The 24,444-nt window shown below is 36.9% G+C and overlaps 2 protein-coding genes across 2 annotated transcripts in view; both read right to left on the reverse strand.

Moving 5' to 3' along the window:
- Positions 1 to 351: 351 nt before the first annotated feature.
- On the reverse strand, positions 352 to 4,870 carry LOC106151385 (uncharacterized). The gene is made up of 7 exons (XM_013524616.2): positions 3,727 to 4,870; positions 2,962 to 3,052; positions 2,505 to 2,632; positions 1,970 to 2,054; positions 1,580 to 1,665; positions 1,215 to 1,341; positions 352 to 953 (listed from the first exon to the last, which is right to left on the reverse strand). The coding sequence occupies exons 1-7, from the start codon at positions 3,915 to 3,917 to the stop codon at positions 885 to 887; spliced, it is 777 nt and encodes a 258-aa protein (XP_013380070.2). The 5' UTR covers positions 3,918 to 4,870; the 3' UTR covers positions 352 to 884.
- Positions 4,871 to 5,629: 759 nt separating this feature from the next.
- LOC106151386 (opioid-binding protein/cell adhesion molecule) overlaps positions 5,630 to 24,444 on the reverse strand; it is a 41,537-nt gene continuing 22,722 nt past the window's right edge. The window contains exons 2-8 of the mRNA XM_087012754.1: positions 17,708 to 17,935; positions 15,859 to 15,951; positions 15,384 to 15,522; positions 14,872 to 15,068; positions 13,850 to 14,040; positions 13,234 to 13,375; positions 5,630 to 9,905 (exon numbers count right to left, since the gene is read on the reverse strand). Coding sequence (XP_086868880.1) covers positions 9,829 to 9,905; positions 13,234 to 13,375; positions 13,850 to 14,040; positions 14,872 to 15,068; positions 15,384 to 15,522; positions 15,859 to 15,951; positions 17,708 to 17,935 — 1,067 coding nt within the window. The 3' untranslated portion in view covers positions 5,630 to 9,828. The remainder of the gene's footprint in view (positions 9,906 to 13,233; positions 13,376 to 13,849; positions 14,041 to 14,871; positions 15,069 to 15,383; positions 15,523 to 15,858; positions 15,952 to 17,707; positions 17,936 to 24,444) is intronic.

Here is a 24,444-nt window from a genome sequence, read left to right on the forward strand (position 1 = left end):
GAAATAAATATAAAAGAGCGTGCGCTCGTAAACGTATACCTGGGCCTCGTAACTCGAAAGCGGCGCCCATTGCGACCGAGCGCAAGTGTCTTGATTCCGGCACTCGCCCATACTCGCCCCATATAATACACTGTAGCATAGAGTATGTGATATCACAATAACCGATTCTCTCGAGTGAAGGAACCCAGTGCGAGCACAGCTTGGCTGAATGATTATAAGCACCCCAACTCTATATGGAGTGGCTTGAGAAAAATAAAGGATTTTAACTCCCGTAGAGCAGTAAGTACATGAACATTTATTTGCGGAAAAAATGAAGAAAATTAGTTAAAGAAAAAAAGATAATAACTTTAAACAAAATGTGTGATAAAAAAATAAGTAAGTAAATAAATATAGTTTGAAGCAGGAAGTGTGGTTAATAAATGATATAAATAAATAATGAATAAAAATTAAAAACAGGATGTGTGAGCACAAACCTTTAAATACATGTATCAGTTATCGTCTTTGTTACATTTCTCATATTTGAGGACACTTGCTAGTAGGCCTTATTTAAGTCAATGACAGACCTTGGACATATACAGCGGGGGTTACATATGCTTTAACCTACCACGTCTTAAATCCCAAACATTGAGTTTCGAAGAAATGGGGCAATTTGTGCCCTTAGATCCTTCTATAACACCACAAGGTGTGGATTTTCGGAATAAAATTGGGTTGATTTTACCATTTTGACTTCGAAAAAGGAGTTGATTCTTCGTCACCACCAACACCACCAAACACCACCAACTCTCCCCAACGTCTGTTTGTTCTTGATTTTAGTCATGTGTTTATAGTCCTCACAGTAAATACATTATTTTTACAAATATTCATTCCTATCTTGGTCAGGAGGGCTATTTTGTGTCCAAGTTTTTATAAATTCTGTCCGTCTTACATCCAGTAAACACGAATACAGCGCCATCCTGAATTAAATAGAACATTGTCACATCTTAGACCTTAGTAACACTCAGGAGGTTGAATAATAACAACAACAACAACAACAACAACAACTACCCCTTTTAAAATGATTCATCTCTTTTTCTGTCTTTTCTTCTCTCTTTCTGTCAACGTTATTTTCTTAGTTTATATTTCTTTCTTTCTTTCTTTCTTTCTTTCTCGTTTATTTTGGACTTCTATTTATGGTTCTTTATTTGTTTCTCCATTACATAAAATGCATTCTTTACCTTTACCAAATATGGGAAACCCTTCCAAAAGTTTGCATTAGGGATGAGTTCGGCTCCCGAGGCTTGCCTTCTTACTTTATTGAATATTATGCCAGCTATTACGTAAACCAGTAAAAGAACTACGAACCTGAAATATATAAACCCAAATGGTTTAACAAAAAATTATAGTAAATCAATAAAATAGATAAATAGCATGATTTCATTATTGAAAATCTCTAATACAGACGATTCATCCGTTTACGACATCGCTTTTTGCGTTGGAAATGATGTAAACGAACAATGCGCGCAAGTGAGAGAGAGAGAGAGAGAGAGAGAGTGGCCGGTGAGAGAGAGAGAGAGAGAGAGAGGTGAAGTTGAGTACCTACACAATAATGAGTACGGTACCCCCACTGATCCCAGTGTTACCAGTGTTATGAGACGGGCACGCACTTGCATGGGTAACAGTGAGCGTCTGAAAGTGTTGTTAACATTATAATCTGAAGTTAAGTGTAATCAAAGAATAAAGAAATAAATAGATAAAGGAATGAATAAACGAACAGCTTTCTCGTAATTTATTTCAATCGAAACTCGGAGACGTATCTTTTATCTTAAAAAAAAAGAAATTTACATAAATTTGGAAATTGCTCGGAGGGCAGTAGCAGAAGAGAAATTAATTTTTTTTCTCATAAATATCGCATAACAATATGTATATTGGACCCTCGGACTTGTTATTCCCCTATTCTAAATGGAGCCTAGGTTAAGTACAGTGCACTCACATATGGTGACGTGTTTCCAGTGTTTGCCTTATAGGTCGCATCACCAGTGACGCCGGGGTCACATTTCCACGTCACTATGGTGCTCCTGCATATAAGAAAAAAAAAGTTAATGTATATATCGTCCTTATATTCTTCCATGTCCCCAGCGTCTTGCAGACCGTGTTCAAAGCACTTTTAGTAACGTGTTTGTTTTAGTTTTAGGTTTCGAAAGTAGACACCTGTTTGCATCACCCCCAGTACAGCTCTTTTCCTGCCACGATAACAATGGCTAGAAAAAGATTACACAGCAAACGAAGAGAATGGTTATACTATGGTGTAGTTAATGTAATTTGTGTACTTTTACCCACAAGCTAGACATTTGGCATGGTTATAGAAAATGGTATTCTTAGTATTTCTGGATATATAGGGGAGGTGTCTGAAAATTCCAATATGGTTGCCAAATCCAATATGGACACCTGTGAATTTGTTACATGTACATGCGGTGCCTATACTACATGTATGCTCGGTCGAAAATGAGAATGAGACCCAAACTTACTCTTTTAGCCCCGTGGACTCTGAGTACTTTACTTGGACTTGTTGTGTCTTGGGATCAAAGCTCCACTCTGCTGAATCCTGCCGGCCTATGGGATAGCCATAGTCTCCTCCGCTCGACTTCTGGCAGACCTGGATAGAATTTAAGTATATTATTAAATAGTATGATAAAAGCAAAGAAGCATTAGCCAGGCCTCCAACACCCTCTTACTGTTAACGCATCTCTCCCAGCAGCGTGCCTCTGTCGTTAAAGTAGTATTTGAAAATGTCTCGATACTTGGGTTGTTTTTGCCAGCTGGAAAGAGTGGCTGCTCATGACGTCACGCGCTGCCCCTTATGAACTACAACAATACAACCAAACGCTATCACTTGAAAGGCCGTAGTTAGATGGTCAAAACTATAACCAACATGTAAGATCCTGAATATCTTCCAAAAAGGACAACTGTAAACTGTACACTTACTGCGACGTTCTGACAGTAGGCTCCCTGTGAAAACGGGTAACATGGGTTGTACTGGTAATTCCAATAATTATTTGGCTCGTTAGCGCTGAACCTATGAACAAAGAGACAAATGAATACAGAGAGACAAACAGACACTTAGAAGCAATTCTATCCCTTTTCTTTATCCTTTTCAATAGTTGTGTATACGTAATGTTTTTAAGAATGGAGTAATTTTTCTTCGGCCAACAGCTTAATACTGAAATAGTTTTTTATCCCCAATATTTTGTTGACTAGCAGAACATCTTCATCGGGGAATGAGGCTATCTAGATAATGTTTTTATAGACATAATGGTTGATTTTCTTTATAAATACATGTTTTACATGTTTTACGAAACGTGAATGGGTCCTTGTGGCTCTGTGCGTATAGAGCTGAGACTACTAGCACTGTAAAGAGTACTGAAAACGAGGAAAAGTGTAATTTCGACAGGAAGTCAGACTGGATTAGAAGCAGTATAGAGAAATGGAAAATATAGGCCTATAACTGTTAAATTGGCAGCTCTTTTTTTTTTAATCTGTAGTATGTTTCACGCGATTTTAGCGTAGTGTAAGTCAAATAAATATTGATACACTAGATGACGCACAGGCAACTGCTACTAACGGTTATCAGTGACATTTTCCCAAACACCTCAGATTTTGACTGCTGAAGAAAGAAAGCTCTGACACCTTTCTCTGGTAAAAGGCAATAATGTTGGCCTACTATTACTTAATACCCGTGGTATAACTTACGCTGGCGTTCCGTCCTGTTTACCAAGACCCCGTATGTCAACTCGTCCACTTCCGTCGTCGAACTCACAGGAACAGTCATCGATCTTCTTGCAGTTCTTAGCCTCGGTAGAAATTTGACCATTTACGATCAGACATATAATAAAAACTGAGGCCCAGAGACCCTGTCTTTGATTTCCGAATTCAATTTTCATGGTTGCTGTAAAGGAGAGATTTAAAGTCAGTGTCACGCGGACTTCGCTGATTATTTTCAAGATAGGGCGAGAGTCGCGACTATCTTATTTTGATTAAATGATATGGACGCATTACTTCAACTGGAGTGTCCTTTTTCAGTTATTTATTAGTCAGTAAGTTTACAGACGTACAATACTGTTAATATGGACATCCCTGTCATTGTCAAAAGATAATAAATGTTGAAGCTGGGCTACGATCAATAAGCGGGGTTTATTGACGGTATTTCGACTAACTTCAACCATGGCTATCTTATCCTATCTCATCCAGTTAGATAGCGCATGTGCTCGTCTGAAGCTGAGAGGGGAGATAGCAATGCATTTGGACTAAATCAAAATCTTTTTATAACGAAATGGAACGTCGTCTAGTTTGATAAACCTAATGTCACGCGTAGAACAGTTCATTATCTATGTTATTGTAATAGACTTGTAAAGATTCTTTACAAGTCTATAGCTACTTATATTTGTCTGGTCTTACTAGCCAATATATCGTCTGCTTTCAGTCAGGACAGGACGTTCCATAACAGAAAGAATCACGGAACATCAAACATCTATTAAAAAACGTGATAAAAAAATCTGCCTTCAGCCAACACCAGGAACAGACAGTTCAGGGTATTGTATAACATCAACAACCCTAGAAGACAAAAATCTTGGAAGGAGAGCCACGGGACCTATACGACATAAAGTTCTTGAAGCGATCAGCATCTACTTAAGCCCCCTTTACACTGGACGGCGTCTTTTCTGCGTCCAGCAGTACGGCCCCATTTGAGAGTTTAAAAATTATAATATTTTACGTGCCGACAACTGGCCGATCATTGAGCATTCATTCTGATACAAAATCAATGCACGTGCCTCCTTATTAAGACCACAGCGATGTCAAATTTCATGGTCGCAGAAAGGACGCAGTCCAGTGTTAAAGGGGTATTACATGGGGCCAAGTTGAATCGGAATGATGGGACTGAGCTACCCAACCTGTACCTACCACTCCTAAGAGAGGGGCAGGCAAGGGGGGGGGGGGGTCTGATCAAATAACACACCAGAGGGGGTGATATATTGTCACACCTATCAAAACCTCATTCCCTGATCAAGTCTGACTGCAAGCAGACGAAATATTGGCAGGTAAGACCAGACATATATAAGTAGCTTTAGACAAACGTAAGTAGCTATATAGACAAAAGAATCTTCACACGTCTATTAATGACGCAACTTTGAATGGCTATTCTTCACTGAAAGCGATGGCTTTATACATTATTCAGTTGCAGTGTATTGCAGTTGGTTATATACAGATATTGACGACATAACAGAGTAAAAATTTAAAGGTTTACTCGACGCGTTTGAAATTGTCCAGTCATATTTTTAGTCTAAATATCATTAAAAGCTACTGATCTTTCCCAATCACTGCTTACAAACGAAGTCGATATTTCTTTCTTAAATGTCAGAAAGACATGAGCGTCTGAATGGATCGTATTTGGTTTAGAACCAAATTATCTGAAAGGGAATGTAGCAAAATTGTTTAAGTGCAGGGCCTGGTCAAGCAATCATTTGGGCGTGGGAGAAAAAATAGACTCGGCGAGGAAATTTCAAACTAAATACCTTTCAAGATATAATTTGCCAAAATGATTTGTATTCGTGCTTTCAAAATTACCCTTTTTCAAAGAAAAACAAAACCCAACAAATACATTTTCCAACAATTTATTACATCCCAAAAAGTCTTTCACGTAAAATCTTTTCATCTATTAATCTTATAAACACCCAGAGTCGGACGTAGGAGGGTAGAAAGATTAAAAAGAAACGCACAGCAATACATTAATACAAACAGAGAAGACATTGCTATCCTGGCTGTGAAGTTGACCAAAAACCGATACCCAAATGGCAGTCCCACTAATTAAGAACTAATATCCAAACGCCACAGTTTAGTTTTAAAGTACACACCATGAAACATTTTTCAAACTCGACTAAGTTTTTCGCTCCATTTCTCGTTTCGATAGCCCTCGGACCACACACGCAAGGTATGAACCACGTGATCACAACAGTGTCACGTTTAACAGTCACGTGCCTCCCCCTAATTCGTTAACTGGGATAGTTTGTAAAAAAATAATAATAACAATGAAAAAAAAACGGGGATATTCCCTTTCCATAATCTGTCGAGCTTTTGCAATTTAAATTTGCTTTGTTACTACAACTTTATCCAAACTGTGGCTATTGCGGATTTACTGTAAGACAATAGTGGGATTTCTCAGTACATTCTTGACAATAAATCACAGGTAACAGAAAATTAGCTAACAGGTTAACTATGGAAATCACTGATATAGGTGTATCTATATTCAGAACACAGAATCATGGAATAGGTAATGTGCCCCCTTGCCAGAGATATAGAAGAGAATGTTGGTTACTGTCAATATGTATACTTGTAGAGATAGAGAATTTTACAAAATAAACTAAGTTCAAGAATCACACATTTCTACAATCAAGCACTAGAGACTGATATATTTTCAATGTACAGTAAATCCGTATACAAGAAATCAAAAGAATCATCATCAATTCACAGTTAAAATACCTTGCCTACGTTTACTTACAAATCTGACCATTCTAAAATCCATAATTTCACACTCATTTTACAATTAAATGCATATGATCTGGTAAATCCAACTAATTGGTTAATAATCACGGTGTACACAGTGCTAAATCAGATGTGAAAAGTGCTTGGAGCAGACGACAGGCATTCTAAAATCCTGCTTCCATTTTCCATAAAGAGCTGAAAAGTGCTCTGCACTACTCTTTGACTTCAGTATTACATACTTCAATCAATAAACCCACTATTATTATTCATTTTTTATGTGTATTAATCCGTGGAAAGATATTACAATCACAACAGTGACAGTATACAATTGTATGGGAGTGTATCAAAACACTTAAGGCCATTCAAAATAGATAATCCGAGTACTTACTGATCCGCTGACTAAATATGGCAGACCCCAATTCAAAAGTGATGCCACTAATTCCATGGTGGTCTCCCTGCCTCCACATGCTGTCCCTGCAGGGAACTAGCAATTAAACCTTGGAGCTGAGATTTAATCTGTTTAATGGCGGGTGTGACCATCAGGAATCAGCAGTATCACTATTGAAGTGTGGTCGGCCATATTTAGTCAGCAGATCAGTAAGTACTCAGATCATCTATTCTGAATGGCCCTATGACACACTGGTAATACAGACCTAAAAGGTTATCGTTAAAAACAACAAGATGCTGCATATGTATAGTAATAAAAAAAAACTGACAAAACCATGCCGCCATTTGTACAATAATACACCCAAACAACCCACCAAGAAACATATATGTATATAAAAACCTCGGTATGCAACGAGGCTCACAACCATTTAAGCAGACAAACCAAATTTCTCAGCTTTATCCATTGTGCAGTTGTTTCCACTTCACAAAACCATCTCCAAATTTAAAAGCTCAGATAATGAATGGTGTAAAAGTAGCTGATAAAATCTTATCTGTCGTAATTATTCTATCATCATACTATCAACATATGCAATGGATTCTAAACAGCCAAATACTCCGGCTCCTTGCTGAACAACACATTTCCCATGAAAAACTATTCCTGTGAAACAACCTGTATAACATTCTTCTAAAAAAAAAAATGTCATCAGAATGCTTCATGACACCTTTTAAAAATACCACTGTATATAGCATTTTAGTTTTGTAAAGTGATTTGCAACTGGCACAGCTCCAGCTCACAGCTCTTCCACAACCAAAAATTAAAAATATAAACCTTTCAATAATTATATTAAAAGCAGTTCATGCAAGCTACGTGTCACAAGCATATACAATTTGCGTCTAAACAACAAGTAACAGTCTCAGTCAAAGTAGGTATAAAGCAACCTAGAAATGAGCAAGCAATGGTCTATCTAAAACACCACAATTTTAAGTGAAAAATATCACCATTTCCGAAGAAAGGACTCCTTAATCACTTCACGGAGATGGTACGTATTTCCATATATAAATATATATTTAAGTGAAGACCCTGTTTACAAGTTGCTTGCTGTCATTAACAGTTTGCCAGCCAAAGTTTAAATATCTTGTCGTCAGGCAACAAACTATGCAGTGTACAAGTTACGCTTAACCATCAGCCCATTTATTATTATAATCACACTTTACAATTTCTGTGGCGTTAGCTACATATCTGTATCGAGTTCTACTGAAAAAGCTGTACACATGATCGCGAAAAACCTCTATTTACCTGAGTATATATGAATATAATTGTTTGTGTATAAATATTGTCATAATTTCATATAGTCACTGTCTAAATTAATGAATACATGAAACTGAAATCAGACTGGTTTTAAATTAGCCTCAGGAGGTGTTCAGAATGCATCACCAGATCACCAACCAACACCCCTTGTTGTCTTCAAAACATAATATCAACAAAATAAAGTATTTTTTAAAAAATGTTTTTTAATTTTCCCACAAGTGCTAATGACTCATTAATGCTGCAGTAACATGAAAAAGGTCCCGATAAAAAAGGTCCAGGTTGAAGTGAACCTGTCTCAGGGTGTATTGGCCTTGGTTTACGAAAATGTAATAATGTTAGGAAGATCATCTACAACTCAAGGAACGGCTTGGCTGTGTTGCAGCTGATTAAAAAAAACACTTGGGTGAAAACTATGGAATGTGCCTTATCTGGTTTAATTAGCTATTGATGCATTCTGTGACCCTTTCTGGTCTAAAATATACCTGCTCTGATAGCAGCTGAATCATCACAACACGAAGGAAAATAATAAATCATTCAGTATAGAAGTAACTATTCTAAAATACACCATAGATGCATTGATAGATGCTAAAAGATAATTATTGTGAGCATAAAAATATAGTAAGCATCCTCTCTTTGTTCCCTGGATTGGGGGTCAACTTAAAAAATGTCATATCATAATGTATAATCAGTATTATTAAACATTTTAGATTTAAAATAATTACAAAAATGGGGGTCCAGATCAAGTTTCTGCTAAGACATTATTCTATACATACTCACAGTAGTAATGTGCACACTGATTTAATTTCCATTACAGAGAAATAGAACTACTTCTACATTTAACTTGGTGGCCATTTTTACAGGGGATACTGGGAGAAGGTGTGATGAACTTGCTGGTTTTTAAATCAAAATCATCAACTCCACCCAACAACTTGGTTAAAATATTTTTTATTTAGTCATTATCTAGGCTGTCAGGGAAACCAAATAAAAAATACCATAACAAGCCATTTTATCTTTGAAACAACCCTTCATTGAAGTTTCAGAAATTCTAAAACTACTCCTCAGTAAAAAAGCCATAAAAACAGCCACCAAACTAGGGCCTTTTATTACATCTGGCACTTGAATTACTTGGCTTATCATCAGGTTTGGAAATTCTTTCTCTTGCTGCTAAGCAGTAAGTTGTCGGTCTAAGTGCAGGCACCATGGCCTGACACCCCATTTTTTTTTCAGACAGCAGCCATTATCTTACCACTGCCACCAGATTCTAATAAAATGACAGTATTTCCAGCAGCAGTGAATGAAGTGATCAGGAAAAAATATGAACACGTTTTCTTTCACGAAAAGATACAAATACATGAATAAGCTTTGACACTTCTGGAAGAGTACAAAAATTAAATACATCTCTTTGATGTAACAAATAAACTTAACTATCTCTATGTGTGACCTGGTTTAATCTGGTAAAAAGAGGAGGAACTATTTGTATTAATATATCTTTCCATTCACTGCTGCAAGGAGAAACTCCAAATTATTCACTTCAAGGTCACCAAAGTCTTTCGCCTCTTCTTTTCTGATGTAGCGTTCTTGAAGTTGAATCATATTTTTCTAAGGTGTCTCGCTCTGGATTATCGCACAAACAACAACAACAACGAACTGGCTAGCAGAAAAATGTTGCCACCGATATGGCTGGCCATGCTCACCTCTGCAAAGAGAAGCCAAAAACCAAAATATTACAAAGGTAAACCCACACATTGACACAGGCACCGTCACACCTGGCCTAAAGCATTAACATACGAGAAAAAATTACCTATGTGCAGACAAACCTACTGGCTGTGTAAGGGACCATTCCCACAGATATTTGATCAGTTTCAGCATGTCCCTGGGGAGTCTCACTAAATTGCTATCAACTTAAACAGTTTAAATATCTGTTACACCAAGTAAAGCTGTAAGGGGTAATTATCTTTACCCCACAGCTGATTCAGTAGGCGTGACAGACAATTAAGCCAATAAGATGATAGCAATTTAGTGAGACTCCCCAGTGAGTTAGACCGATCCAGATGGATCAATCTAAGCCCAGTCTTGGACTTTGCACATGCGGGGAAACAGTGGTATATGTCTGCACATAAGGAGGGAGATAATATACTGAGCATGTCCAAAAACAATTTTTATATGCTGCTTCTGTCTTCATTTTAATGACCTGGAAACAGGGTGATTTTATACCCTGAAAGTTGTGCATATAATCTATGTCACAGATGATACTTGTACATTCCTGTTTACTCTATATGTGACAGATCCACAAGAAAACCATCACCTCATGAGCTATTTATAAAACATGACAGAGTTTTCCTTCATTTTTAATTTTGAATGAAATATAGACATCCAAATGTAACAATTTGTCATGGAGAAGACTTGAAGGTATCACCGACATGGACTGCATACAAATAGTTAGCAAAATAATAAGAATAAAAGACCACCGAAATCAGACATGATTTTGAGTTGTAAAAAAATAACAACTTGGCAGACATGCTGACACTGTTGGTCCGATCGGTCATGACCGGCAAAATTTGTCTGGACCGGTAAAAAATTGGACTTGGTCGGTCCAAAGGACCTACAAGAGTTTTAAGAGCCACAATTTTGAATTTACAGTCATCATTCAACATACGTCACTAATAAAATTATATAAGACCCAAAGCGTTTTTCCCTTCCATATCAAATCTATCATATTCACAAACAAAATAAACCACCCTAATAATACTGGTAGTATCTTTCTCAAATGGATAGGTTGATTTTCGGTCCGACACATTTTTCATCACTGCCTGTCCAAATGTCCGACCATTCCGAATAGTTTTCAGCATGTCTGACTTGGTTGACTTACAAATGGGAGGCTGGGGTCTATCAAGAAAGAAAATCAAATACAAAAAATCATGTCTGAGATATATTCAGTTTTAAAAAAAAAAAAGCTGTATCATCCATGGCAAAGGCAAGGTCACATGCTGACAAGGAATAGCCTTTAAATTGCTATGTCAGCCAAAAAAGCATTGAAAGGGCATGTATCTTTTCTATTACATCTACTGCATGTATGTAAGTTTTTCTCTTGATATGAATGAATGAATGTAAAAACAAAACAAAACAAACAAAATATTAATAATAATAATAATAACCATTATAAAGCACTACAGCTGGCGTTGCTTAGAAGTTGACAAAGTGGGGTTGTACTAAGATGTTTCAAATCTACAAATGCTGCACTATAAGACTAGGTTCCCATGCCTAGATCGATCCATCTGGATCAACTTAACTCCCTGGGGGTTCACGCCAAATTGCTATCAGCTTAAGGGGCTTAAATGTCTGTCATGCCTACCGAATCTGCTGGGGGGGGGGGGGGGGGGGGGGAGGTAATTAACTGGGCCTCGCCGATAGCAGATAACAATTTAGTGAGACTCCCCATGGAAATAGATCGATCCAAATATCTGTGGGATGGTCCCTAAGTTTTGAAAGCTGCCCACTGTTCCCATCAGTGGGTCAGGCATCTAAATATAATCAATTCACATGGAGGACTCTGAACTTAGGTGGTAAAAAGCCAGCAACAGAACAGAAGATGGGAAAGCTAATAAAGTCTATGGCCATTACATCTTGTACTTTGCCTCTATTGTTAATTAAGAACCAGTGGGAAAAAAAAGAAAAAACAGATAAAATTAATTATAGGTATACTATCCATGTTTGAAAATGCTCTAGAATCATGTTCTCTATGTCTATATGTATGCTGCAAAGCTAATTATCTGTCCTAATTCAGACATTTTAAAAATGATACAACCCCTGCTGATATTTCGTTCTCAAGTGTACCGGGAGACAAAACAGTCTAAATAACTGACCAGCCTTTTAGAATTAAATCATTTCATTAGAAATGGTATAAAACAACACATCCAAGTGCAGGGAGGAGGCAAACAATACTTTGTGAGTTGGAAAAAAACATATTTTTCATGGTTTGATCTGACCTGGCAGGAAAATTCCAGATAGAATACCTTTAATAAAAAAAACACATCTCAAGGATTCAGCAGCAGCAAAAAGCAGAGATGCACACCTAACACATTCTGGTTGTTACAATAATGCATTTTTCGATGGCACTAACCTTCCCTCTGCGTGGTCATTGGTAAAGGACTTACGAAATCACTGATAGTATCTGAGGGAGAAATTGACGTGACTAAAGAAAAAAAATTAATGTTTAAAAGAGAAAGTGCTGTGTGATGGAGGATGCAGTTTTAATCTGGTACAAGCTTTCCTTTAGCATGGGATGTGGAATCAAACACACTGAGGTAATCTAAACATGATGAATCTAAAGAGGTAAAGAGGTAAATTGAGACCTAAAGTCATATTCTAAGACTTTTGCCATTCTTAAGCACTAGGTATAAAATATTCATACATTTTCAGGCAAAAGATCACAACTTCTTTAGAATGAATCAAAAAAATAATTGTCCCCTGGATAAAGTGATCACCTTTAACCAAAATGAATCTTTCCATTTCTGGCAGTGTAGCTTTTTTGAGAGAGAGAGAGAGAGAGAGAGAGAGAGAGAGAGAGAGAGTGAACTTCATTGGGGAGGAATAATGAAACCTGTGGCAAACATAAAAGACTAAAGTGGCCTCAAAACAATATTTAGGTTTTGAAAGCCAGTAACTCAATAAAATGATCAGTAAGTACAAAAATGAACATGGACGGGGGATATGTTTAGTCAACAATTTCAAGTGTTCTAGTAATGGAAAAATTACTGTCACTTAGAAATTAAATTTATCGACCCATTTCAAGAATGATAATATTTTGTGAAACTGACAGTACAAAAAAAATTTGTTTTACAAAGAAATGGATTAAGAAATCAAAATATTGTAACATATCAAAGAAAAAGGGGGTGGGGGAAGGACTGGCTTTACACGAAATGAGGCTTACTTCCATTCAAGTTCAATTCAAAGCAATCCACTTCAATTAAACATTCACCCTGTGTCTGTATTAATAAAAAGTGAGTACTCTGCACTCTACTCACCCCCAGCAAATGTCACAGCCACAGCCTTTTGACTGTGTCCATGAGAGTTCATAGCATACAAGGTGTATTCAACTGCATCATCCTTGGAAACAGAACTGATGGTTAGGGTGATTTTCTTGCCCACATTTTTTCCCGTCAAATCCTAAAAGGAATAGCAATAATAATAATAATAATAACAAATATATCACATGCCCAATGGCGCAAAGATACGGCAAGCAATCTATTATTTGCATATATATGACCCTCAAAAAAAAATTGTTCACAAAATTAATTTTTTAACATAAATGTTATTACTTGGTTTTAAATAGCCTCACTTTATGCTTAAGTTGTTATAAAATACATAATGAATAAATTTACTAACTAACTACACCCAGCAGATGAATACTAACAATAATTATTTCTCTTACAAGCCATTCAACATTTTGATTCACAGGCCCATATTAATTTCAAAAGTGTAATTTCTGAATTGTTAAATATTCAAATTGCTGTATCTTGAAGTTTTGTATCTTATTAATTTAAATATGATATTATCACTAACATGCCCCAGGTGCCATAAATTAAATCTTTATAGAAAAGTTTTTTTTGGTTGATGTCCCAGAATATATGTATGACTAACCTCCATTGTTGACACAATTCGGCTATCTTGAGGTGAAGTAGCAGAACCATTGATACGGTGGGTTGCGTTTGATCCAGGATACTCCCACCAAAAGTTGGATGCCTCTGGCATGGCGTACACGGTACATATCAGGTAGACAGCGTCCCCCTTGTAGGCGACACGGTTATTCTCACATTGGATAATTGGTTTATCTGAAATAATGTTATCATTATGACAATAATTTTAGCCAGATCTCAGGACAACAAAATAATAATTTGTTACTTCCCTTAACACATTTGTTACTTTGTAACACAGCTTCCCCTCGATTTGTAAAGGTAAGCCCTATCTAGATTTTGACCTACTTTTGTCATCCTAGCCCTAACCTGTACGGATCTAATAAAGGGCTGACTCTCTGTAACAGAAATGACTCTCTGTAAAACTTTACAGCACTCGGAAAATAGGACAAGCAATAAAAACTGTCCTAGATGAAAAAATACACACTCAGAAGTGATGCGATAGTTGCAACATACACTTTATTTGGTTTTAGGGCTGTTTTTCAGTGAAATGAAGTACTTTCTCTCAGTACATATGATGTATAATACACTGCCACCCTCATGTGATTTACAGAGATGAGTTTGGCATTAAGTGAAAAATTGGATAATATGGTGTTGGGTGTAGGTGGCAGCCTAGGCTAATGATACTTTTGACTCCCAAAAGGTTGGAAATCTACCAAAAAGTCAGAAAAACTCATCCCATGTAACACTTGAAAGGACAGTGAATTATCTCATGTATAGAGAGCATCATCATCATCTTTCTCTCTCTCTCTCTCTCTCTCTTTCACGTGTGCACATACAGAGAGAGAGAGAGAGAGAGAGAGAGAGAGAGAGAGAGAGAGAGAGAGAGAGAGAGAGAGAGAGAGAGAGAGAGAGAGAGAGAGAGAGAGAGAGAGAGAGAGAGAGAGAGAGAGAGAGAGAGAGAGAGAGAGAGAGAGAGAGAGAGACGAACTGACAGTGGACCAAGCAATCTTAGCAGAGTCTACTTACAACCAATAGTGAGCGTCACTTCTACAGAACCTTGATCTCTTGGGTTGGTAGCATCTGGAGTCTTCCAGGTACATTTTATCTTCTTGTTGGCATCCTGCACACCCAGTGCAAACTTGTCGTTCTGGATTGCAGCATCAGTAGTAGGATCCAGGGTAACCGAATTGAAATCTGTTTGGACAGAGTCCCCAATACTGACCCTGAGTTTTTGAGAGGGGAAAAACAAATGATTAAAGGTTATAAGCAAAACGTATTCAATCATACTATTAAATCTTAGTTTTATTTTACCTTAAACTTAAACTCTTATCTTAAACTCTTAAACTCTTAACTCTTGTTAAAACTTGCAATAAAATGTAAATATCGCTTTTCCAAATAGTAATTCAAGGTTGGTGAAACTTTTTTTAAATCTATAGGAATCTTTTGATATTCTAAACCTAATGAAATTAGTTTTGAGAAATTTCATTCACTTTAATAAGTTATAAGTGATAAATCACCCCAATGTGTTTGTTACTTACTCAAGTACTGGAGCCGGCTGACCACCTAAAGCTGCACATCCCACAACCGACTCGACGCGATCCTCAAACATGTAGTTTTGGCTCCCTGAAATCTTGTTGCTCATATTGCCATGGTAAAGGAATACGTCTGTCGGAGAAGCTGTCAAGACAGAGAACACAAATACATTGTCTTTAAACAGTGAATTTTTCAAGGTATTCATATGGTATGAAGGGTAGGAATTAGAGAGGAGGGATGGGGGGATTGACCCTCCACTGACTGTGAGCCATTTCATTGTAAAGATATATACATCAGTGCAGTTTAATCAAGACTGAATAGTGCTATCCCATGGATAACACTGAATAAAATAGTTTTTCTCCGGACAGTTATCCTGAGGATAGCAGCCATTTTTTATCCACTGGATAACAATTTCAGAAACTGATATAAGTACTTATCATTTAGAAAACATTACTTTGAAAGGACCAGTATTATTCTTACCTATGACAGTGACTACAGAGGAGAGTGTCTGCTGCACTGTACCACTGATGGAGAATGCACACTCATAGTTGCCTGCATCACCTATTTCAATTCCTGGTAACAACAGAGGGGAAAAAAACAAGGCATTATTTAGTGTTATATAAAAACAAGGCAACAAAGCTGTCAAATGTACAGACAAAAAGCAGAAAATAACAATGCACAAAATAGGCTACTGTCAATTCTGATGCAAAAGTACATTATGCTTAACTGCAAATTCAGTATCAAATTTTAATTATGCTCAATAGGTGATACCAATGTAAGCAAAATGTGTAGCAAGCATAAGGCTTCAGGCCCACGGGAGTTCAAGTTCACACTTTGAAAATGCCAGAATGAGAAAAATGAAAATTTCACACAAAATTGCATAAATTCAATATTAAATGATAACTCAATTGAGCTGGCTTTCTAATTTGAACTGCATGCCAATCCTGCATTTTAGTCCTGTTTCTTTTTCAAAAGTTTGACAATCATAAGTAACATGGTTTTTCCATAATGGTAATCATGGCAGCAGCACCCAAAATGTCTTCTTTTATTTTGATGCAACATTACATAATGTTTAACAGCATAATGACCATCAATTTTTAATAATAAAATATTAGTATCATGGATATTCAGAAAATGTGACTAGCAAAGGTCTTCAGGACCATGGAACTTCAAAGTCACACCTTGAAAATTCCAAAATGTATACAAAACAGCACCGTTCTGAAATGTTTTTTTTTAATTTCATTTTTAACAATTTTTTAACATACAACAAAATTAACAGTTAACTGCGATTTTTATATGATCAATTAAGAAAGCTGATGAGATGGGAAAAATATCAATAGAACAGTGTTAAATGTCCAATTTCCTCTATTCTGAGATTCTGAACATAGTGAATGATTGAATCTGACAAACTGCAATGATATGAGTTTATTTCCATTTTGAAACTTTATTACACAATACATGATAACAAGTTTACCATCATTTTTTCAAAATCAACTAACAATGTTGTAAAGATGCAGGAAATGTCAAACAAACACTTTTACGTATCTTATTAGTTCAATAATGAGACTGTTAACATGCCTAAGAATTGAATCTGAGGAAATGTGAAAAAAAAAAAAAAAAAAAACAGCATAACTTCTAAAATAATGGCCTGATTATGCTGATTTTCGAACTCAACCTGCGTTTTAGTAAGATTGACCACTCCTGTGAGTTTAATGACAATTGGCCAATCTGTTTTTCTTATATTGAGTTTATAGTGCTGCATATATGCTGAAAAGTGAAAAAATAGCATAACTACTACTATAGTGGCCTGATCATGCCAATTTTTGAACCTGACCTGCGTTTTAGTAAGATTGATTACTCCTGTGAGTTTCATGACAACAGGCCTATTGGTTGTCCTTGAGGTGACGACAATATGTACAGACACATCTGTGTCTGTACATAAAAACATGGCATAATTTAATGGATATTCAAGCATACAATATGAAAAGCTGAATAATCATTGGTGAAAGTCCAGAGGTGTAAAAAAACAAAATATCTATTTACCATAGCAAGTGGAATTTACCAGTCTCTGATACAAAACCAGAGTAACTCAAAAACTGTAAACCCAAGAAAAAATGATGGGTTTATGAATTTTATAATTGCCAGCAATTTTGGATATGATATATGCCAATTCACAATTAGGAAAATATTGTAGAAATTTCCAGTAAAAATAATGTTTTTGCAATATAAAATCTAAGGCTCAATGGATGCCTTTTGGGAAAATAAGCTGCCAACTCCTTCACTCCATTTCATACACTACTTTAAAACTAACAATTACATAACTACTCACCAGTAATACTTAATGTATATGCAGTACCAGTCAAATCAAGACTAAAGCGACCAACAAAGTCCTGCTTGACTTCAGTAGAAGATGGATCCGCAATAGCATTTCCGTTCTTTAACCACTGCATGTTGAATCCAATCCCCCAGGTGCCATCGAAAGTACATGTCAGTTGAACATCCTGGCCTGGGGATGTCGTTACAGATGGGATGTCAATTGAGATGGTATTTCCATGTGCTGAAATATAAAAATATATACAAGTTTACAAAATGGAAAATGACATCATTGCATCAGCATGTTGTATATATTTAATAGATATAAAAGAAAAAAAAAATCCCATTATTACAATTAATTTCCATAAAAGATCAGTTCATAATGATTTCCCTGAGTGTAGACATGCCACTAGCTATCCAAATAACAGTGTATAACCAGAAAATCTATTCGCAAAAAGCCACGCCCTTTCTCTTAGATAAAAAAAAAAAACCAGCAGGCAAAACTGCAGCAGGGACTGGATTTCAGCCTCACCTTTGACAAAATTAACATCAACAATGTTATCAAATTTTGAACCATCAACAACCCCTAAAACAGCAGCTCCTAAGACCACAACAACCACTGAATAATTCAAAAACATCCTTCCTGTAGACTCACAAAAAAAAGACACCAATACAAACAGCTGTCTGCTCTTCACTCTTCCAGACCAGCCCTTTGGCAGAGGACGCGAGAAAAATTTGCCAAACTAGCTCAGCCTTGACTGGCATAAATCATTTCATACCATTCATTGCCCCATCTTAGTTGTAATTCCATGCCAGTAATTTCAGGCCGATTTGCGATTTGGGGCCCTTAATATCTGGAAATGTTAGCAATGTGAATTCTGCCATTTTGCAGGCTCAGAACCCCATCAATCAGTACCCGACTATTGACCTGGTGGGCGCGGAACTTCTATTTAAGGATACGAAGATCATGTATACTGCTGTTTGTCACAAGATATTCTTTTTTTTTTTTCTAATATTCATGCATAAAGTCTCCTAAACATTTAATGGATGGAAGACTAAATGGGCATTTCAATATCCATATCACTATTGGTATTATTACCATCTATGTAATAAAATATAAAATAAATTAAAATGATAAAATTATCATTTTGAAGCTTTATATATATATATATATATATATATACAAAGCAGAGGATACTTTTCTCATTGGATTTAGATCTCATTGATGACATCATTATTAAATGTTTTGTAAAATGGCCCATCCTTCTCACACAAATTTCATCAATTCTCCAGGATTCCTATGGGACCTGGTCTATGATCAATATGCTGCAGAGCCTTGTAGTTCAATAGCAATGGGACAATTTTATCCTGAGCTGACAGCAGAAGCAAGGACCATAACGTCAAGTAAACTTCTTCATGTATAAAAAAAAAAAGAATGTGCTTGGGATATTCTTATAAAACAGCTGCTACAGGGTTCTATAATAGGGGTGTTGATAGGCCTTTGGCATCTATCCTATGGTGGGGTTTAGCTAAGAAGCAGACCAACTAATATGGGTGGTGCCAAGTTGACTCAACCCAACCAAACTGGAGAAGCACCCAGTATTTGGATTATATGACACCCATGGTACATCAACACAGCAAATAAATTAAGCACATCTTCAAAGTAATTGGGGTTTTCTCTACAAATCCTCATGACAAGATCTCTAGGGAGGTGATGATACAATTTGCATGAGTTCAAGCATGAAAATACATAGAGACCATCTGTTTAGACCTTCTTTGACCAAGATGACAACAGGCAGAAAATCAATGATAGATGAGGAAGACCTTAATATATTGCCTTTACACTATGGTAGATGTAAAATGAAGTGGCACTATTGTGGTAGATGTGAACTGTTCAAGTGATACTATTGTGGTAGATGTGATCTCTGCAAGTGACACAACTGCAGCACATGCAAACTGTTCAAGTCTCATTGTTTTTAAGTTTGTAGGAGCCAAATCTGATACTCAACAAAATATCATAACTAGACCACTAATGAATGAAAGGAATTTTAAAAGTTTTAAGTGCAGTATCCAGTTACTGTTTTGTCAAACTTAGAAAATGGATATTCATTTTGTAGCAAATGTTGAAGCATCAATATATATGACAAAGGCCTAGTAACACCCCTATTATAGAACCCTACAGCAGCTGCTTTATAAGAATATTCCCAAAACATGCACCACAAAACTGAATCAAAAATTCAAAATATAAGCCACAATACTTCACAATTCCAGCAGCAATGATTTCTTCAAATTGTTACTTAATTCAAAACCCATTCCTTGAATACAAACACCCAAACAATATAGCACTCACAACTTGGAACCCCAAACAAACATATAAAGCACACACCAAACGCTGTTCCATGGTACCCATATGTATATTACTCATTGAAGTAAATTTGTTATTTGCCTCTAGTGTAAACAAGATAAAGCCAATATGATCATGACCCCCACACATGCTAGCCTTCAGACAAGGACAATGGTCAGTGTGTTAGGACAGTGGGCAAGGTCCAAATTTGTGCTGGTCAATCTTAGGAAGCATGGTCCATGTTAAGTTAGGCCCGTAGCTTGAGGGGGGGGGGAGGGGAGGTCACCTCTGGATAAAATTTCATCTGGGTACACATTGGTTTCATGGTGAAAGAAAAGAAAAAACTTTTGAAATTGCTGGCCAAGGGCCTGTTAATTGTTTAAAGTAACCATAAAGGGTATTTTATCTCCCCCCTTCTCTCTCCCTCTCTCTCTGGTCCTAATAAATCCCCTGCCCAATGAGTCAGCACAGTAAATACAGTGTGCCTGGTAAACTAAATGGCAAATGACCATGCTGCAGCCAATGGTAATTACCACACAATTGCAGCAGTCATATGAAGCTAACATAATCAATAAAGATATACACTAGTATATTCTAGGTGACCTTGCTTTTTATTTGGAGGACGAGTTTCTAGTCTCCTATTGTAGACTGGCAAAGACACAGGGGAGTGCGTGGGGAAAGAAATGTAACCAAAGGTAAAGGGCTTGTATCATGAGGGCAATTTTTTTTTTTTTTTTTTTTTTGAAAAAGAGAAACTATATACAAAAATACGTTCCCCCCCCCTCCATATTTGTGGTAAATACAAAACTAGCACAATGCCTTAAAGATGAGATAGCCCAGTAATAAATATAGTTAAATTAATATTGTCAAGAGATTGCTGTGAAAAGGACCTATCAAAACTGACCTAGGCTCTATTCCCATAGATTTTAGATCGATCTATCCCCGAGGGGAGTCTCACTAGATTACTTTCAGATAATCCGACTTAAATGTCCGTCCTGCCTACTACAAGCTGTAAGGGGGTAATTAACTTTCGTGTCTGCCCGGCTGACAGCTATTTAGCATGAACCCCCAGGGAGTTAGGTCGATCTAAAGTAGGTTGATCTAATCTATGGAAATGGGGTGCTAGATTAAACAGTAGTTAGCCACATAAACCACATTGATCCTGGGGGACTGCATCACACAGAAGATTTGGATGTAGACTAAATAATGTATTTGTATAGATTTGTATAGTTGTTATAAAGTTGTTATGATTAGTGTAGACAGCCTGTAAAATGTAACTCGTACACATTTTAGTGCTCAATAAAGATTATTATATAATTACATAAATGCATTCATCAATTCGATACATCATCAGGCCTTCCCAACTACCAGACTCGGCACCTACGGGTCCAGAATAAACCGGTATATCTGACCACACTACCCGTTTTCAAGGTGTGTGTCAGATCGCATAAAAGAGTATCATACCCTATCACAAATTCTGTAAGCCTACCTGTCATCCGGGTATCGCGCCTCTTTTTCGTCAAGTAGGAGTCGCATGAATACAACAGACGACTCCCTCAATCAGGGGGTGGAAACGCGCTACTTATATGATTAAGACGAGCCTAGCCGTCAGTACCGGTTATTGTTTTGTGACCTTGCGGAGCAATTAGGTTTGGTCGTTGCGGCACGCATCAACAGTAGTTGAACTACCACACCTGGGTCTTTTGTTTTTGACAACTGTTCACTCGTCATCGAGGCGCTTGTTCAAGACTACAGGCTGATATCTACTAGTACTACCAGTGGCTTCATTAGTAACGTTCCCACAATACTTAAGTTTTCTGTCCGTGCGTACAAACCCTGAAAAAGGACAGCCTCGCTGACGAGAACAATGGACGTTTCTCACCCCTCTCTAGGATTACCCCTGCCCTCAATCTCGTCCATCCCGGTAGTCACGAAAATATTTAACCCCCGACAGAATATGCTTCTGCTATCAAAATTAGGTCTACTTTTCTAAATTAATATATAAGTTTGCAAGTTCTTATTTACAAAACATCAATGGCTATGTCCGAACCTAAATTTTATGTTAAAAATTGCGGTACTGTCAGATTTTAGCATAAACAGAGAAAATTGCAGCAGCGCATGAATCTAGATGAGATGCACTACTTTCCAACCCCACTTAGGATCATTGCTATCACATCGCGCACCAGGCAAAATCGGTGTGGTGGCTGATACTCTGTAATGCGATCTGACACACACCTTGAAAACGGGTAGTGTGGTCTGATAAACCGGTTTATACTGGACCCGTAGGTGCCGAGTCTGGTAGTTGGGAAGGCCTGATCATTATATTCATAAAAATACACTTTTCAAGAAATTCTCTAAAGAGGGTTCATTTTACACTCTGACTACATACAGCCAATACCAAATGAGTTCACTGATAACTCTCAGTTACACCATAGTTGTTACGAATATCACCCCAAGAGGAATGTTTTGCATTGCTGCAACATACGATAAAACCATAAAATCATTACTTTCCTTTGTGGCAAACTTGTTTGTATTTCACATTGGGGATTCAATGTTTCAATTTTTCATAAACCAAGCCAAAAGCTGGTACAACTCCCTCATATTAAAACCTTGGGCTGCAGTCTTTCACCAACCATGGGGTCCAGGGCCGTCCAGGGGTAGAGACGTAGGGAGGGAAAGAGAAGAGCTAAAATCCTCAACATTTTCACTGCATCTTGCAGGGCTTATTTCTGCCTCTTGGGGATACTTTCCTAGGGTTTTCCTCCCCTGGGGATAAAGGCAAGATCTCCATTTCTTTTTATTAACCACAAAATAGCAACAAAGGTCATGGTGCCAGGATAAAAGCAATGAAAATTTCAGAACACCCAGGTGTATTTGCTTATTTCTGTTCTTTGATTTCGGCATGCTATAACTTGTTTTAACCATTCAATAACAAACTTGTAATGAGGATACTAATTGTGAAAGAAAATACCAGAACGTAATGAAGTTCCTTCACGTCTAAAACCAGTGACCAAATACTTCTATCTTTATCAGCACATCTGATCTGCTCTTGCATAAGATAACAAAATGAATGACACCAAATATTCAACTACTTTAATCTATTTCTGCTTTCATCTTTATCTTATAGCTATCTTCGTTAAAATTCCAAGATATGTGCACAATATTTGAATATCTCTGACTGATACAGTGCTTCTTTGTTCTCCAAACTATTCCTGATCAGAGATTACTGTGCCACATGTCCTCTAGAATGCCTAAAAGCTGATCAGAACTACAACATTTAGAACCATAACAAGATCTAAAACCATGAAAAACACTCTCAGACTCCATAGACAACACCATTTGGAAAATATTCCATACTTATATAACATATTAGTATTAAAAAATTGACATAATTACATAATGTGAGGAACTTAGCTAGAATTTTGAAACAGGCCATCCAAAATTAGGGTACGGTAGGGTGGGGATGCTGCATCCCTTAACTTTCCTTCATCATTCCTATCCCCAAGACAGGAGCAATACATGATGTCACACATGAACATTTAATGAGGAACTTAAACCAGGAGGATAACCACAACATTCTTCGCGTCCTAAAAATATCTTTTTGCTCAACAGTCCTTTATCGATCAGATTTTTTTATTTCACTGTGGCAAATTTAAGAATATTGATGGAAAGAAGAAATCCTTCCAATTGGACCCCAGAACAAATTGATGTACGTCAACACAGACAGTAAAATATCAATTCTCAAAATAGCATCACCAGATACTACCCTTAATGGAACAGGACCAAAAATAGATCCTGTAACAAATGCCACCATGTCTTGCCTGACAAGATGTCAGGGGACAATCCCCCCCCCCCCCAATCCTCTTAATTCACTACATTTTGGAAAAACGTGTTGTAATCATAATCACTTGTGACCTCAATTACTCCAGCCACAATTTCTCATTTTTCTTCACATTTATTTTGACTACTGCAGGTATGGGAAGTGGTGGGGTGGAGAAGACTTACATTTTTCCACCCTATTTCTTCTGTAAAACATCCACAAGTTTGACCAAGAACCAACCAACACCAAATATATAATAAAATAGCCAATTGTTTCAGCATACAAGACAAACATACCATAAGCTATGCAAGAACAAATCCATAAATGAGGGAACACAGAGGATTTGGCCTTGGTATTGATTTTTGAGAGAATGCTTGACCTTCACACAAGATTCTAACATTGTCTTGGACAATTTGGTGCAATCAAGCTTCACTTTGAGAACAGTATGACAAGTGTTTAACAATGCATACTAGACATTTGAGTAATAACAAAAAATCCTGGAAATTTCAGCAATTTTACTTTCACAGAGTTTTTGAGTTGTTTTACTTTGAGTAACTCTTTTATTAGAGAAAAATAGAAATTTTCACCT

The sequence above is a fragment of the Lingula anatina genome, chromosome 5, assembly GCF_051362555.1.
Source record: "Lingula anatina isolate TDL-2025a chromosome 5, LinAna3.0, whole genome shotgun sequence".
Classification (NCBI taxonomy): Eukaryota; Metazoa; Brachiopoda; class Lingulata; order Lingulida; family Lingulidae; genus Lingula; species Lingula anatina.

What these genes read in the sequence shown, in the direction of transcription:
- LOC106151385 (XM_013524616.2), bottom strand. Translation starts at nt 3,917, where the DNA reads ATGAAAATTGAATTCGGAAATCAAAGACAGGGTCTCTGGGCCTCAGTT. An exon ending in AAACAGGACGGAACGCCAGC is followed by an intron (nt 3,053 to 3,726) that starts GTAAGTTATACC and finishes CTTTGTTCATAG; the next exon opens with GTTCAGCGCTAACGAGCCAA. An exon ending in CCTACTGTCAGAACGTCGCA is followed by an intron (nt 2,633 to 2,961) that starts GTAAGTGTACAG and finishes AATTCTATCCAG; the next exon opens with GTCTGCCAGAAGTCGAGCGG.